This window comes from Oncorhynchus kisutch, linkage group LG16 (assembly GCF_002021735.2).
Source record: "Oncorhynchus kisutch isolate 150728-3 linkage group LG16, Okis_V2, whole genome shotgun sequence".
In the NCBI taxonomy this organism is placed as follows: Eukaryota; Metazoa; Chordata; class Actinopteri; order Salmoniformes; family Salmonidae; genus Oncorhynchus; species Oncorhynchus kisutch.
In genome coordinates this window covers 10,566,377-10,583,890 of record NC_034189.2, presented here as the reverse complement: position 1 = coordinate 10,583,890, position 17,514 = coordinate 10,566,377, and the positions used below count along the sequence as shown (strand labels likewise).

The 17,514-nt window shown below is 45.9% G+C and overlaps 1 protein-coding gene across 1 annotated transcript; it reads right to left on the bottom strand.

The window, feature by feature from the left end:
* Positions 1-485: 485 nt before the first annotated feature.
* On the bottom strand, positions 486-11,755 carry ccnb3 (cyclin B3). The gene is made up of 11 exons (XM_020476638.2): positions 11,576-11,755; positions 10,651-10,788; positions 10,053-10,136; positions 8,671-8,783; positions 7,216-7,348; positions 5,451-5,642; positions 5,172-5,309; positions 4,834-4,989; positions 2,045-2,194; positions 1,607-1,737; positions 486-1,250 (listed from the first exon to the last, which is right to left on the bottom strand). The coding sequence occupies exons 2-11, from the start codon at positions 10,732-10,734 to the stop codon at positions 1,184-1,186; spliced, it is 1,248 nt and encodes a 415-aa protein (XP_020332227.1). The 5' UTR covers positions 10,735-10,788; positions 11,576-11,755; the 3' UTR covers positions 486-1,183.
* Positions 11,756-17,514: the final 5,759 nt, after the last annotated feature.

Below are 17,514 nucleotides of genomic sequence, written 5' to 3'. Positions count from 1 at the left end.
AGGAAATGCATTTGAGAGTGCGGCATTCCCACACCTGCTGGTTAAGGTAACGATTGGACAGTCAACCAATCCCAGCTGTGTGTTTAGGGACAACTTTTCTCCAGAGCCCACTGAGTGGTGTTGTCCTCAGTCAGCCTTAACTAAATATATCACTATATCCACTTCCATTTGCAGACATGGACTCATTGATTGTCGGAGAAAAACCTAATGAGTTTATTTCATCTGTCGTACCATCAGAACCCAAAATTTAAGCTCATTCTAACCAAGAAAATAAACACCTCAAAACAGCATGGCTGGTCAGCGTATGAATTCCAGTAGATCCATTCCCCCAGCCCCATTCCCCCAGCCCCATTCCTCCAGCCCCATTCCTCCAGCCTTTAACTGAAACCGTAAACAAAACCGCTGTGATTTGTTTCAAGCTGCGATGGACTTCTCCATGCAACTAAGCATCACACCTTTAGAGTAAGGACTGAAAAACGACAAGATAATTTGTTTTATAAACAATAAAACAGGATTTATTTAATTCAGAGGTCTGAGCCATTTAAAAATAACAACAGTAAACAAATCCTCTTGTTGAAAACATTAAAGAGTTTCTATACATGAGACACTGTACAACATAAAATACATTTCTGGGAGGCAGACAGACCTGGAGAGGTACTGAGTAATATGCAGGGTTTCGTTCCAGCACCAGTCTAACACACCTGCTTCTGCTAATCACGGTCCTGATGAGAAGCCGATTAGTAGAACGAGTCGTGTCAAATTGGAGCAAAAACCTTGACAACTCCCGACAGAGACAGCCGTATCGTTTATACCGATAAAGAACACTGTTACCGTGGGTTACACAACAATATCAAATGGTCGATGGTATTAACCAGTAAATCGGTTTACTTTTTCACTACACACCTCTAAAAATACCTCTGTAACTTTTAGATTAGCCTTCAACACTTGTATAAAAAGTTTAAACATGTTTTTTTCTTAGTGTAAAAACAGATACGAAATACAACTTGAACAAAATAAAAAATAAGCATTGCTGCTGAAGAGAAAATACATCTCTGCTTGATTTATACAACAAATACCATCCCTTCATTATAAAAATTAACAGTGATATATAAAAATATATATATATATACACAGTGACTTCCTTAGACAAGTAGATATTCTCCCACCAACTAGTTTCTACGGGTCACTTCAACGCCCTCTCCAACGTGTCCAGGTCCACCATCGGAGTTGTCGCCACTTCAAAGAAAACCCTGATGGCAAAATAAAAAGTCTCCATTGAAAATAATCACTTACAAATGCGAACCCTGGGTATTATAGTTCTCAGGTAAGTGTACTGTCCGGCCAGGGTTAGTTTCTATACTGGCACTCACACACTGGAGAGACAGATGGGTTATATCATTAGTTTCCATCCATCCATATATATCATTTATTCAGTCACTCTATTCATACCTTATTTTGAACGTGAGCAAAGCCTGGGAGCTAAAGGTTAAGCTGACGGACAGTACACTTACCTGAGAACTATAATACCCAGTACACAGTCATGAAGGTTTTACACAGTACACTTACTTGTGAGTACTATAATACCTAGTTTCCACAGTACACTTACTTGTGAGAGTACTTGCTCCGGATGGCCAGGAGTTTGTCGTCTGGCGGGGAGGTGAGCATGGAATGGAGCCTCCGGACAACAGGGACCAGCTCTGACACTCCGTACCCAGAGTGGAACACCAGGATGGGGGACTAGAGGACAGGGGTGTGGGTGATTAAATACAGACCATAAAAGTATTACCAGCCCCTCTGTACTGACTATGGGGACAGTAAGATGCCAGACAAGGCATTGAAGAACCAGGAGCCGAAAGTAGAGACCGATCTAGACAGAACGGCACAGAAAACACTGAGTGGACAAAACATTAAGAACACCTGCTCTTTCCATGACAGACCGACCAGGTGAAAGATATGATCCCTTCTTGATGTCACTTGTTAAATACACTTCAAATCAGTGTAGATGAAGGGCAGGAGGTGTGTGTGTGTGTGTGTGTAAGCTCACCCATCCTCCCAGCTCCTTGGTGACTAGAGCCAACAGCAGACAGGCTGAGGCCAGTAATGATCCTCTCTCTGGTACCAGATCCATCTCCTGAAGACTCAGCTCACACACATACCGGGCCAGGGTTAGAGTTTCCATACTGGCACTCACACACTGGAGAGAGACACATACCGGGCCAGGGTTAGAGTTTCCATACTGGCACTCACACACTGGAGAGAGACACATACCGGGCCAGGGTTAGAGTTTCCATACTGGCACTCACACACTGGAGAGAGACACATACCGGGCCAGGGTTAGAGTTTCCATACTGCCACTCACACACTGGAGAGAGACACATACCGGGCCAGGGTTAGAGTTTCCATACTGCCACTCACACACTGGAGAGAGACACATACCGGGCCAGGGTTAGAGTTTCCATGCTGCCACTCACACACTGGAGAGAGACACATACCGGGCCAGGGTTAGAGTTTCCATACTGCCACTCACACACTGGAGAGAGACACATACCGGGCCAGGGTTAGAGTTTCCATACTGGCACTTACACACTGGAGAGAGACACATACCGGGCCAGGGTTAGAGTTTCCATACTGCCACTCACACACTGGAGAGAGACACATACCGGGCCAGGGTTAGAGTTTCCATACTGCCACTCACACACTGGAGACACAGATGGGTTACACACCAGAGAGAGATATGGAATAGACACATGCTGCAGACAAGAGGATAAACATGAATAGGGGGAATATTCAGTGGGAATGGGAATTAACAGAAATATGGGAATTAACAGAAATATGGGAATTAACAGAAATATATGCAAATGAATACCATTTAAAAGGTTTTTGTTGCATTGGATATATTTATCATATGGAGACAAAGGTTTATCATTAAGTAGACCGTTATACATTAAATCCTTCCAATAGGAATACAATTATTTAGTTACAAATTAAAGTTTAAATGAGTTGGCTCTTCACATGGGATGATTTCACTGAACAACAAGGGAATATTGAATGATACATCACGTCTCCCAAAAACATTTAACATACATCTGTAAAATGATAATGTAGAATCTAAAGCTTTGGTTGTCTTCCTCTCAGGCTTCCATGTCTTCTCCCTGGACCTCCTCAATGTCCACCTCTTGAACGTCAGACTCCGAGGCCCCATCTTCACTGTCCAACCTTGTTGAATATGGCCGATTGGGAGGCTTTTTGAGCCTGACATTTTCCCGGATGGGCACCAATTTTTCAACCCTTGTATTGGTCAGCCTGTTGCGTGCGTGTTCCCAAGCAAGGACCAGTTGCGCTCTGAGGCGGCTGATGTTGGTGGGATTTGGAGGATGGAGGCAACAGGGGAAAGAGCCTCAGATCCACAAAGTCTCTTCCACCAGGTGGCTGATGATGTTGGCACAACTTCCATATTGCATCTTCATCCCAAAGCCCTTGCTTAGAAGTGTACTTCACCAGACTGCCAAGAACCTTGCCCTCATCCAGGCCAAGGTGGCGAGACACGGTAGTGATGACACCATAGGCCTTGTTGATCTCTGCACCAGACAGGATGCTCTTGCCAGCATACTTGGGGGTCCAACATGTACGCTGCAGCGTGTATGGGCTTCAGGCAGAAGTCTGGACACTTTTTGTTGCATTTCAGAACTGCAATTTCCTCTGTTTGGAGCAAAAGTGAAGTGGGCAGGGCAGTACGGATTTCTCTTACATCTGCAAGCAGAGTCTGAACAGACAGGATGGGATTGTCACCCTCAATCCATGCAATGGCTACTGCTATAGGTTTCAGGAGTTTCAGGCTGCTTACCACTCTCTCCCAAAATACATCATCCAGGAGGATCCTCTTGATGGGGCTGTCCATATCGGCAGACTGTGATATGGCCATTTCATGGCGAGACTCCTTCCCCTCCAGGAAACTATCAATCATGTGGACAACACCACCCCAAAGGGTGTTGCTGGGCAGCTTCAAGGTGGTGCTCTTATTCCTCTCACTTTGCTTTCAAACAGCCTTCAGCTCATCTGCATTGTAGAGTCTGGTGTGTCTGTTGTCCCTTGTGTCTGTGCTCTTGTAGGATACTGCTTGAGATGTAGTTAATTATTCCTTGCCCACGAACATTCAACCACACGCAGGTGGATACCATTGCTCATGGTATCCACCTGCGTTCCATTGCTCATGGTATCCAGGGAGGGATACCATGAGGGAGGACAGCTCATAGTAATGGCTGGAAGGGTAACAAACTCAAACACGTGGTTTCCATACGGTTGATGCCATTCCAGTCTACATGGTCTCTCTGCCTCTCCCTCACCCCCCCCCCCCCCCCCTATAGAAAGGGGGTCTCTCACCCCCCTATAGAAAGGGGGTCTCTCACCCCCCTATAGAAAGGGGGTCTCACACACGCAGAGTTTTTTCTGCATAGAAAAGTATTGGGCCGCCTATGACCAAACAGTGTGTAAAAATAATAATTTAAAAAAATAAATGAACTAGAACCAGATAAAGTATGGAGAAAATATAATAATGGCTGTTTAAAGATCTTTGAGCGCTAACAATCAACATAAAAGCAGTCAGAATCTACGATGTAAAACATTCAGGGGTGTTTATGGCACGGGGCCCCAATAGATTTTGTTATGTTTGAGTCACTCAATTAGCATATAGTGTGTCAAATTGCAGGAAATTTGCTTTTAACGAGCGACATTTTGTCGCTGCGGCCAACGGGAGGGCCTCTAAAAATGTTCAGTTGGCCATCGCACCATTGGCCACCACCGTAGCCTCATTTTGACCCAGGAAAAACCCTGTACCTTGGCATATCGCCTGAGGAAGCGGTAGGGGACGGGGATGTTGATGTCGAACCCCAGCGCCTGCAGGATGCTCGTCTCCATAGCAATAACCTCCTCCCTCTTGTACGCATCATCACAGACGTACAGGAAGTCGTCCACACAGGGCGGACAGCGCTCCTGATGGAGGGAGAGAGAAAGGATGGTGGGTAAGAGAAAGAGTATTACACAGAATGAGAGCCCAAGTGAGGACAACACTAATTTGGGCACAATGAGCCTGTCTCCTCCACCCTCCATCCCTCACCTCTCCTACCGTTAACCGGAACAGCGGACAGGTAGTGTGTGTGTTTAATATCCCTCACCTCAAACTTGGATGCTATGAGCAAGGCTGTAGAACCTATAAGCTGTAGATTCTCTCTGTTGACCGGCGCTGCAGACAGGAAGTGGTCCGTCACCTTCACAGCCAGGTACAGAGTCTCATGGTTCAGCTCAAAGTTCTCCTGGAAGCACAGAGCAAACACACTCGCTCCAGCACACAAAGAACCACAGTGTCTCATCTTCACTCCTATTTTTAATTGTCTGTTCTACGGGCATACTGCGTTGTCGTGTTATTATAGTAGCAAGTATACTGGTTTCCTGACCTGCACCTCGACCAACCAGTCCACTAGGATGGCCCTCATCCCAGCGTTCAGACTGGGCTGGATGGACATATAGTCAGACAGGATGAACTTCTCCTCTCTGGCCTTGAGGTAGTCAAATATTTCCTTTGCGTACTGAGCAGTCAGAGTGGGGTCATCCTGGTGCTGAGAGTCTATATCAAACTCCTCAGGGATCTGAGAGTGGGAGGGGCAGAGAGTGGGAGGGGCAGAGAGTGGGAGGGGCAGAGAGTGGGAGGGGCAGAGAGTGGGAGGGGCAGAGAGTGGGAGGGGCAGAGAGTGGGAGGGGCAGAGAGTGGGAGGGGCAGAGAGTGGGAGGGGCAGAGAGTGGGAGGGGCAGAGAGTGGGAGGGGCAGAGAGTGGGAGGGGCAGAGAGTGGGAGGGGCAGAGTGGAGGGGCAGAGTGGGAGGGGCAGAGAGTGGGAGGGGCAGAGAGTGGGAGGGGCAGAGAGTGGGAGGGGCAGAGAGTGGGAGGGGCAGAGAGTGGGAGGCGTGATATGTAGGTACAGTAGAAAACACTGCTAGACTGTGTCCAAGAGAGTTCCATAGAACTATTCCTGACTGTCCCCATGTACAGTACCAGTCAAAAGGTTGGGACACATCTACTCATTCCAGGGTTTATTTCTTTACTATAGTCTACATTGTAGAATAATATTAAAGACAACACTATGAAATAACACGTATGGAATCATGTAGTAACCAAACATATATTTTTTATAATGTATATATTTTATATTATTTAAAGTAACCACCCTTTCTTTGCCTTGATGACAGCTTTGCAGACTCTTGGCATTCTCTCAACCAGCTTCATGAGGAATGTTTTTTCCAACCATCTTGAAGGAGTTCCCATATATGCTGAGCACTTGTTTGCTGCTTTTCCTTCACTCTGCGGTCCAACTCATCCCTAACCATCTCAATTGGGTTGAGGTCCGGTGATTGTGCAGGCCAGGTCATCTGATGCAGCATCACTCCATCACTCTAGTGATTGGTCAAATAGCCATTACACACCCTGGAGGTGTATTGGGTCATTGTTCTGTTGAAAAACAAAATGATAGCCCCACTAAGCGTAAACCAGATGGGATGCCATATCGCTGCAGAATTCCGTGGTAGCCATGCTGGCTAAGTGTGCCTTGAATTCTAAAGAAGTCAGTGCCATCAGCAAAGCACCATCACACCTCCTCCTCCATGCTTCACAGTGGGAACCACACATGCAGAGATCTGTTCACCTACTCTGAATCTCACAAAGACGCGGCAGGTTGGGGGGCATCAGACCAAAGGACCGATTTCCACCGGTCTATTGTCCATTGCTCGTGTTTCTTGGTCCAAGCAAGTCTCTTCTTATTAGGGTCCTTTATTAGAGGGTTCTTCGATCATGAAGACTGGTCTGAAAGTGATGGAATATTGTTTCTCTTTGCTTATTTGAGCAGTTCTCACACATGTTAATTGAAATGCATTCCAGGTACCTACCTCATGAAGCTGGTTGAGAGAATGCCAAGAGGGTGCAAAGCTGTCATCAAGGCAAAGGGTGGCTACTTTGAAGAATCCTAATTATATTTTTTGATTTGTTTAACACTATGGTTACTACATGATTCCATGTGTTATATCATAGTTTTAATGTCTTCACTATTATTCTACAATGTAGAAAATACTAAAAATAAAGAAAGATAAACCCTGGAATGAGGCGTACAAACTTCTGATTGGTACTGTAGATCCCACTGATGTGACAATAGTCTGGTGCTCCATTAGCCTACCTGTGGTCTCTGGAGGTGGGGGGGCAACTCTCTAGGTGGAACAGCCTCCACCACCACAAGCTCTTCAACTGGGGTCTCCTCCTCCCCCCTCTGTTTCTCCTCCTCCTGACTCTCTGAGCTTATTGATTCAGACCTGGAGAGGGGAGACCGGTAGGAATAGGGTGACGTGTTTAGATTTCACATTGAAGTCATTTAACAGACGTTCTTATCAAGAGCAACAGCCCGTGTCTATATAGGAGTCACTGCAAGCAGAGCAACAGTCCGTGTCTATATAGGAGTCACTGCAAGCAGGGCAACAGCCCGTGTCTATATAGGAGTCACTGCAAGCAGGGCAACAGTCCGTGTCTATATAGGAGTCACTGCAAGCAGAGCAACAGTCCGTGTCTATATAGGAGTCACTGCAAGCAGGGCAACAGCCCGTGTCTATATAGGAGTCACTGCAAGCAGGGCAACAGCCCGTGTCTATATAGGAGTCACTGCAAGCAGGGCAACAGCCCGTGTCTATATAGGAGTCACTGCAAGCAGGGCAACAGTCCGTGTCTATATAGGAGTCACTGCAAGCAGAGCAACAGTCCGTGTCTATATAGGAGTCACTGCAAGCAGGGCAACAGCCCGTGTCTATATAGGAGTCACTGCAAGCAGGGCAACAGTCCGTGTCTATATAGGAGTCACTGCAAGCAGGGCAACAGTCCGTGTCTATATAGGAGTCACTGCAAGCAGGGCAACAGTCCGTGTCTATATAGGAGTCACTGCAAGCAGAGCAACAGTCCGTGTCTATATAGGAGTCACTGCAAGCAGGGCAACAGCCCGTGTCTATATAGGAGTCACTGCAAGCAGGGCAACAGCCCGTGTCTATATAGGAGTCACTGCAAGCAGGGCAACAGCCCGTGTCTATATAGGAGTCACTGCAAGCAGAGCAACAGCCCGTGTCTATATAGGAGTCACTGCAAGCAGAGCAACAGCCCGTGTCTATATAGGAGTCACTGCAAGCAGAGCAACAGCCCGTGTCTATATAGGAGTCACTGCAAGCAGAGCAACAGTCGTGTCTATATAGGAGTCACTGCAAGCAGAGCAACAGTCCGTGTCTATATAGGAGTCACTGCAAGCAGAGCAACAGTCCGTGTCTATATAGGAGTCACTGCAAGCAAAACGGCCCTCAGTAAAAGGCAGAGAAAGTTAGTGTTTTGATGTGGAATGTTATGAATCTATAATCTATGACCTCACACACACAGTTATCGTATCGTAATAAGAGATGACTGATCAAGGAATTCAGTATCAGGATAGGCATATTTCACTGCCCCCATAGCAAGCATCATAAACATATACAATTACTCTGTCCCTTTATAAATCGGAACCCTTCTCGCTCACCTTCACAGCCCATCAAACCTAACGACAGTACAGCTGGAGAGAGGGGTGAGGGGCGGGTGGGGCGAGGGGTCTAGAAAAATGACTTACTTTTTAAGGTTGGCTTCATTCTTGTCTAACACAGTGGAGGTGGCCTTCTTCTTCTGCGTCTTCTTAAGGGAGTTCTTCTTAGTACCTGGAAGGCTGATGTGAACCTTGTGTGCCTGGAAGCCAAGGAGAGACCAGAGAGGCAACGCCAGTCTTTTCATAGTGTGCAGATGAGGCAGAACATTCCCTGGTTATAGACCGACCCGTATGTCACCCTATTCATGAGTTTAACACCAATCCCCTATTGGCATAATACATTTATTTATTATCATTATTGCCAAGAAAGAACTTTTAAGTTCTTGTTTCTCAAATTGAGATCTACCCCACCATACACCCAACTGCCAAACAAGAACGAAAGTGGGTTTCAGTGTCACGCTGCAGCAAACACCAGCAGAAAACCTGGTGGAAGACTCTATGGTAGAATGTCACTCCCAGGAGACCATTCAGACCCTGTTCTGTGGTGTATTCATTTCAAACCAAAACCGTAGAAAACAGTGGCAAAAACTAGGGATGCACGGTAGCAAAAAGCACATTGGAATCGGGCCATATTAGCTAAAAATGCCAGAATCAGCCCGATGTCGTCTAGTTTAACTCCGATGTCAACGCTGACGTGCATACCGATATAACGTAACGGCACCACAAATACAGTGCAACGCAGCATTCCAAAACTGGCCCACAATGTCTGCTGTGTGGATCTAGCAGTCAACAAGTGGAGCAGTCATTTGAAAGAGTAAGAACACTTCAGGGAGACAACTCAAAATCCATTAACGCCAGGATAACCAGGATAATGGAATTCAATGCCCTTGACAATCAATCGTTCTCTGTCGTGGATGATGTTGGCTTTTCATCGACTAGTTGAGCCCCGGTACACACTATTGTTCAGATGCTGCCATCTTTCAGATGTTGCCCTACCGGAGTTACAGTTTTGTGAAGCGTACATCTACTTGCTATGGGCCTCACTGCTATTAGCATCACGACTGACATTTGGACCAGTGACGTCAGCCCCATGAGTCTGACAGCACAGTTGGTCGACGAGGATCTCGTAATGAGGAAAGCTGTATTGCACGTCTGGCACAGCAAGGCTGTGCTGGTTCTCATACCGCATCGAGACACCTACTCAACAAAACCCCGGTCTGTGTCGGCAGTTAACTTGGGAAAGTACTCTAGTCTATGCACGGCCGTCTTCACCATGCCAGGTACAAGGACCGCTACTTCCATACAGACAAGAAACTGATTTTTACCTGAAATGTTAGACATGAACAAAAACGTTTTGCAACGGAAAACAAGTTTGTTGGACAAATTCAGGTTAGTCCCTCCCAGTTGAATTAGGTTGTTTGATTCTAGTGAAAACATCCCAGATAGAGCGACAAAGAGAACAGGTTTACATTGGTGAGGTCTACGAAGGCTGTCCTCTTCTTAGGGGCTCCTTGAGGAGGGGACGATGACCTCTTGACCTGGGGGCCTTCCTCCTAAAAACACAGAGCTATGTTATTTCATATGGAGCTATGCAATGAAGAGTGATAGCAAGACACGATTGAGGTTAGTTTAGTTCACACAGGACCAGCAGTTTCATTGAGAGATAAGAGGGGTTAAGTTAACCAGAAGATACACTCAATTTCAAAAGTTGTGGGGTATGCAATATGCCCTGGCAACACAGGCAAATAAAAGTAGCTAGCTCACCCCAGATGATGTACCTCGCTATGCAATATGCCCTGGCAACGCTATGCAATATTCCCTGGCAACACAGGCAAATAAATGTTGCTAGCTCACCCCAGATGATGTACCTCACTATGCAACTAATATGGTGGCTGGTTACTAAGTTAGATACAGACCAACAATATAAAAAACTGTCAAAGGCAGAGCTGGCCAACGCTCCTCCTGGAGAGCTAGTTGGCAACTGGGTGGTGCACGTTTTTGTTCCAGCACAACTAGAAAATCACCACCCCTAAATCAACAGTGGGAGGCTATTATCAGCCAATTTACCTGATTCTCTATCCCTTTGCCACGTAATTTGGGTATTTTACTGCCAGCAGTAACACTTGGTTTCTTCCCCCTGGGAAAAGGCATGACTTCAGCTTGGGAGTTTTTACCAAATGGATTCAGACGGTCAGTGGTTGTATCCTTCAAGAGAAAACATAACATTTGCATGTGGTAAGAAACATAAATGTGAAGGCCTGTTTCTGTGATCTTCAAAACATAATAGCTTGTTCACTGGAGTTGAGGGACCCGAGATAGCCTCTGACTCCCAGGATCCTTCAATTCCAAGTCCCTTTAACCAGCTGTGCAAACGTTGTCAAAACACGTTCGTTGCGCACCAAAATATGGAGTGTCGCAGTGCAACTATCGTTATTAATGCCGTTCCGCACGGCATGTACTTCCCCCCCAAAAATATTAAAACATAATAATAATAAATATTCCTTCCGGATACTGTCCTGCTGAGTGATATTAGACGTCCAAATCCACCTTCTGGACATGTGCACTTCGTCAAGAACAAATAACTTTGATTTAAACCCTTTTAAAAAATTTAAACCGTGCATACCGTGCACAGTGGCAGTAATTAGGATAGTTACTCTGCGAAACTCCATATTCTGAAGCGTACGGTAACGATCGTATTTGAACCTTAATAACGTTTGCAGAGCTGGTTAATGGGAATTTGAATAGAAGGACCCTGGACATCAGATAAAATCTCGCTTCCTCACATCCAGATAATGGTTCAAAGGGCAATATGTTGGTATCACAATATGTTGGTATCACAAGCAGAAAACGTACATTGTGTGGAAGGATCTAACGTTAACGTTGGTCAGCCTACTGCTCAAAGGGTCCTGCACCCGACCGCACGTGATTTCGAAAGGGTAGCACGCTATCTAGTGAGAAAACTAGCTTATCCGTTAATGAAACAACATCTTACCTTATCGTATTTTCCGTGCTGTCAAAATTGGTTGCAAAAGTTTCTGAGCGGAAAAATACAACATTCAACACAGGTCGAAACGGCGAGCTAAAACACATTTGTAAGCAAAACTACTTCCAAACACCGTGCGGACAGTGCTGATTGGTTGAAATTCGTCGATAGTTCGCCTATCAGCGCTCAGCTACGATGCCGTTGTTAGGGGGCGGAGTCTTTAGAATTTTCAAACTTCTTAGCAACCAATGGGAGCTCGTCGGTGTTTGCTGAAGTAAATGCGTTTTCAAAGGTAATGTTGTAGTTGTGAACAGTACCGCGGTGACATTTCTTGTAAGATTTCTAGGAACTATATATTTTTCTTTCTTTCACAAGAACTAAAAATAACAGTTTCTGGATGCGATTACATTTGCACATTCTACATAACGTTAGCAAGCTATAGTTTAACATGTTAAACCCTCTGTCTTGAAACAAGTCTGGTTTTAAAGAACTGTTAAAACAGGCACTCTGCTATTCATATGGTTGGGTTACAAAAAGTCCCTAGGAATCCGTAAACTAAATGGCAGGCCCTATTTTCATTTGCTAGAGTAAAATCAAATGGAATGATATTATTGTATTTGAAGAAAAAAATGACAACTAACACAACTTTATAACAGTTGTGTCAAACTAATTTTGCTCCAGGGATACCGCATTCAATCTTCAAGGATGCTCCCTGACTGTCTAGTGATTATTAGTGAACTGGACAGTCAAGAAACTGTGAGACTATATGACCATTATAATTTCTACACAGTTTCCATTTGGTTTTAGTCATTTTAAAGTATATTTTACTCAAACCACCCAAGGGCCAGATTGGACCCACCTTTAATATTTTAATGTCTCTCTCACTCGCACACGCATTCAGGAAGTGACTATAGGTTCACAACAGCGTATCTATTTCCCCATCATGGCCATTTGCATCTCAGCTACAGCAAACCGGCCTTGTCTTGTCTTCTGTTGTCGTTCACAAGAGCAAAATGGTACATTTCTGAAGAAACGTTCTTTAGTAAACTGGTTTCATCTCAATCTCTTTCTTTATTTCCTCTCTCTCTAACTCTTCTGTTCCTCCTGAAACATTTTACATGAAGCTTATACCTTCAAGCTGAACAACAACAGTTTAAATTGGGAGATTGAGAGAATGTGTCCAGTTGTCAATGAAATGAGATGAGAAAACATTTTCTTGCTGTTTCAGCCTTTCAAAGCTCAATATGATATTAGGGCAATACATGTTGGAATATCAATCTAGTTGTGTACATACACACACTCAAACTCACACACACGGACGATAACATACACACACAATAAATGTGACAAAATTGGCTTTTGGCTGTCTGGTTCTTATCCTTACAGGCCTCAGGGTACCTCTTGTTAAAGCATGAAGAGAGAGATATGAGAGGGCTGTGTGTGTGTGTGTGTGTGCGTGCATGCGTGTGTGTGTGTGTGTATATGTGTGTGTATATGTGTGTGTGTGTGTATATGTGTGTGTGTGTATATATGTGTGTGTGTATATGTGTGTGTGTATATGTGTGTGTGTATATGTGTGTGTGTTTATATGTGTGTGTGTATATGTGTGTGTATATGTGTGTGCATGTATATGTGTGCATGTATATGTGTGTGTGTGTATATGTGTGTGTGTGTGCGCCTGTCTGCTGTGGTTAATTGTTAAATAGACCTCGTCTTTTACACCGGAAGAAGACCAGATAGGCTTTTTTCACCTTTATTTAACCAGGTAGGCCAGTTGAGAACACCTTTATTTAACCAGGTAGGCCAGTTGAGAACACCTTTATTTAACCAGGTAGGCCAGTTGAGAACAAGTTCTCATTTACAATTGCGACCTGGCCAAGATAAAGCAAAGCAGTTCGACACATACAACGACACAGAGTTACACATGGAGTAAAACAGACATACAGTCAATAATACAGTAGAAACTAAGTCTATATACGATGTGAGCAAATGAGGTGAGATAAGGGAGGTAAAGGCAAAAAAAGGCCATGGTGGCGAAGTAAATACAATATTGCAAGTAAAATACTGGAATGGTAGATTTGCAGTGGAAGAATGTGCAAAGTAGAAATAAAAATAATGGGTTGCAAAGGAGCAAAATAAATAAAATAAAATAAATTCAGGGAAAGAGGTAGGCTTATTAGCAGATATTTACCTAGTGTCCCAAATGGCACCCTATTCCCTATGTAGTGCACTAGTTTTGACCAGAGCTGGCACCCTATTCCCTATGTAGTGCACTAGTTTTGAACAGAGCTGGCACCCTGTTCCCTATGTAGTGCACTAGTTTTGACCAGAGCTGGCACCCTGTTCCCTATATAGTGCACTAGTTTTGACCAGAGCTGGCACCCTGTTCCCTATATAGTGCACTAGTTTTGACCAGAGCTGGCACCCTGTTCCCTATGTAGTGCACTAGTTTTGACTAGTTTTGACCAGCGTCTTATGAGCCTATATGGAGAAGAGAGTGCCATTTTTGACACAGATTCACCCTTCAGAACAAAACTGATGATTATTGCTATATCTTCTACTGTGTCTGGAAACTGTCATTGTTTTTAATAAAAATAGACCTCTGATAGCATCATCTATGCTTGGCAGGTTAAGGCGTGTGCTTTAGCTTTGGATAATAAAATAGATTCACGCACGCACAGGCACACGGAACACCACATTCATTTCACACGTGGATACAGTTACCACTTGGAACACCCTGACACTGTTGTGAATGATCCTATATTGACATCTATTACACCTGCCAAATTATCCAACACACACACACACAATTCCATCATCTATCAGAACATGTCCTGGGTTCCAGGTCAGTTCCCTGTTGGAATTACCAGCCTGACTGTGTCAATTCAATTCTGTGTTCTCACATATACATTTCATTAGACTTTCTCTGGGAGTTACAGAAGGCCATACAGGTTCTCTTTTGATCTAAATCAAACACTTCCTGTCAGTCTGTCATGTGACTCTCTGACTTCCTGGAACCTTGACAGCTCATGTGGTGATTGGCAGCCTGGCACTGGGTTTCCAGCCAGTGTCTTTTTCACACACCATGCACACACACATAGGCACACACACTGGCTCTGGTTTCTGTGTATGTTCCTGGCTTCCACACCTAGTCTGAAGCCAGGAACACACACAGACAACTTAAACATTCAATTATTGTCTTTCCACACACAAACTGAAATAATATAGGCCTATTATAACATAGTCATATAGTACAAATTGAAACAAATGTGTCTCTTTTGGATTCTCGTTGTTCTCTTATAGGTTCCAATGGAGGCAATGAGTGGAGTCCAGAATGTTCTAGAACCCAGCCAAGACAATGGATGGATCATTCACTCTTTGGCCCACACCATGGCTGAAGATGTAGTACACTCAGCTACACATTACCAGTCCTCATCCACCTGTCTCCCAGTTCAGGAGAGATTGGCTGAGAAGCTAGCCTCTCAGGCCATCATAGCTGCCTTTAAGGAAACAGTTGGAAGTGAGAGCTTTTGGTCCAACATGCCCTCTTCATTCAGCACAAGATCTTTGTCCTTTTCCAATGCCAGCTCACCCTCAGATAGAAGGAAGACGGTTCTACACAGTACAAGACAAAGGGAGGTTCATTTGGATACAGAGATGAGTGGAAATGGTGAGACACATCAATTCAACAGGACCATCAAGTATCATTCCTCTGGATCTTCCAGCTCCACTCTCCTCCCCTCCAGGGACACCCACTCCTCCGGTGAGGTCAGATATGAAGAGCGAGGACCCCACGGAAGGAGTGCCAAGCTGATGACGTACGCAGAGGCGATCTCTGATGACATCATCACATGGCTGAACAATAACAAAACAAATATTGACGATCTCTGTCTGATATCTGATCAACTGTCTGATAAAATCATCACGTCGTTATTAACTGAGGTGAGGTTGAGGGGGTATGCTGGAAGGCTGGTCTCGGATGTATTCTCCCTGGGTTGGAAAGACCTAAAGATAGCCTCAGTCCAAGACACCCTGGTTCTACATCCAACCACCAACTATGCTGGAAGGCTGGTCTCCGGTGCACTCTCTCTGGCTAGAGCAGAGCCTGGCCTCTCTCCATGACTCCCTGGTTCTACATCCAACCACCAACTATGCTGGAAGGCTGGTCTCCGGTGCACTCTCTCTGGCTAGAGCGGAGCCTCTGTCCATGACTCCCTGGTTCTACATCCAACCACCAACTATGCTGGAAGGCTGGTCTCCGGTGCACTCTCTCTGGCTAGAGCGGAGCCTCTCTCTCCAGGACTCCCTGGTTCTACATCCAACCACCAACTATGCTGGAAGGCTGGTCTCCGGTGCACTCTCTCTGGCTAGAGCGGAGCCTCTCTCTCCATGACTCCCTGGTTCTACATCCAACCACCAACTATGCTGGAAGGCTGGTCTCCGGTGCACTCTCTCTGGCTAGAGCGGAGCCAGGCCTCTCTCCATGACTCCCTGGTTCTACATCCAACCACCAACTATGCTGGAAGGCTGGTCTCCGGTGCACTCTCTCTGGCTAGAGCGGAGCCTCTCTCTCCATGACTCCCTGGTTCTACATCCAACCACCAACTATGCTGGAAGGCTGGTCTCCGGTGCACTCTCTCTGGCTAGAGCGGAGCCTCTCTCTCCATGACTCCCTGGTTCTACATCCAACCACCAACTATGCTGGAAGGCTGGTCTCCGGTGCACTCTCTCTGGCTAGAGCGGAGCCTCTCTCTCCATGACTCCCTGGTTCTACATCCAACCACCAACTATGCTGGAAGGCTGGTCTCCGGTGCACTCTCTCTGGCTAGAGCGGAGCCAGGCCTCTCTCCATGACTCCCTGGTTCTACATCCAACCACCAACTATGCTGGAAGGCTGGTCTCCGGTGCACTCTCTCTGGCTAGAGCGGAGCCTCTCTCTCCATGACTCCCTGGTTCTACATCCAACCACCAACTATGCTGGAAGGCTGGTCTCCGGTGCACTCTCTCTGGCTAGAGCGGAGCCTCTCTCTCCATGACTCCCTGGTTCTACATCCAACCACCAACTATGCTGGAAGGCTGGTCTCCGGTGCACTCTCTCTGGCTAGAGCGGATCCTCTCACTCCATGACTCCCTGGTTCTCCAACAGGAACAGAAGAGGAGAGGGGAACCAAGTCCAATGGACAAAAGCTGACCTAACCACACCACTGTCTATCCATATCCCTGTCTAACCAGTCCCAGCCAGTCATCCAGCATCCAGCTTGGTTCACCCAAACCCTATGAGTTGAATTCAGATTGGACCCCCAACGTGACAGCCCACTCTTCACCCCAGTCACTCCGCTGCTGAGTGTTTGGCCTAAGCTGTGGTGAGGTGTTGTGACTTTAAAACTAAAAATGTTCTTTCTGCCGTCAAGAGGGGGGGCCACAAAAATGTTTTTTTTCCACAAGGTGTGGGGGCCCCAAAAAGGCACCCCAAAAGGCAGCAGTGTATGTAGTTCAGTGGCCATATGTACTCTTTATCTTTACCTGGTAAAGCCAGAAGAGGATGGGCCTCCCCTCGGACCCCTGGCTCCTCTCTGGGTTCCTTCCTGGTTTCCTGCCTCTGGCCACCCCACTGAGCCGAGAGCTTTCAGTTCCATGGTGTCTCAATCACTAAGGACTTAAAATGGTCCACAAACACGCACACCGTCGTCAAGAAGGTATGACAGCGCCTCTTCCCCCTCAGGAGGTTGAAAAGGTTTGACATGGGCACTCAAATCCTCCAAACATTTTACAGCTGCACCATTGAGAGCATCTTGGCTGGCTGCATCACTACTTGGTATGACTACTGCACCGCCCCTCAATCGCATGGCACTGCAGAGGGTGGTACAGACAGCCCAGGTACATCACTGGGGCTGAGCTCCCTGCCATTCACAAACTCTATATCAGGCGGTGTGAAAGGAAAGCCAGGA

What these genes read in the sequence shown, in the direction of transcription:
- ccnb3 (XM_020476638.2), bottom strand. Translation starts at nt 10,734, where the DNA reads ATGCCTTTTCCCAGGGGGAAGAAACCAAGTGTTACTGCTGGCAGTAAA. An exon ending in AATGAAGCCAACCTTAAAAA is followed by an intron (nt 7,349 to 8,670) that starts GTAAGTCATTTT and finishes TCCCCTCTCCAG; the next exon opens with GTCTGAATCAATAAGCTCAG. An exon ending in ACTGGTTGGTCGAGGTGCAG is followed by an intron (nt 5,310 to 5,450) that starts GTCAGGAAACCA and finishes CTGTGCTTCCAG; the next exon opens with GAGAACTTTGAGCTGAACCA.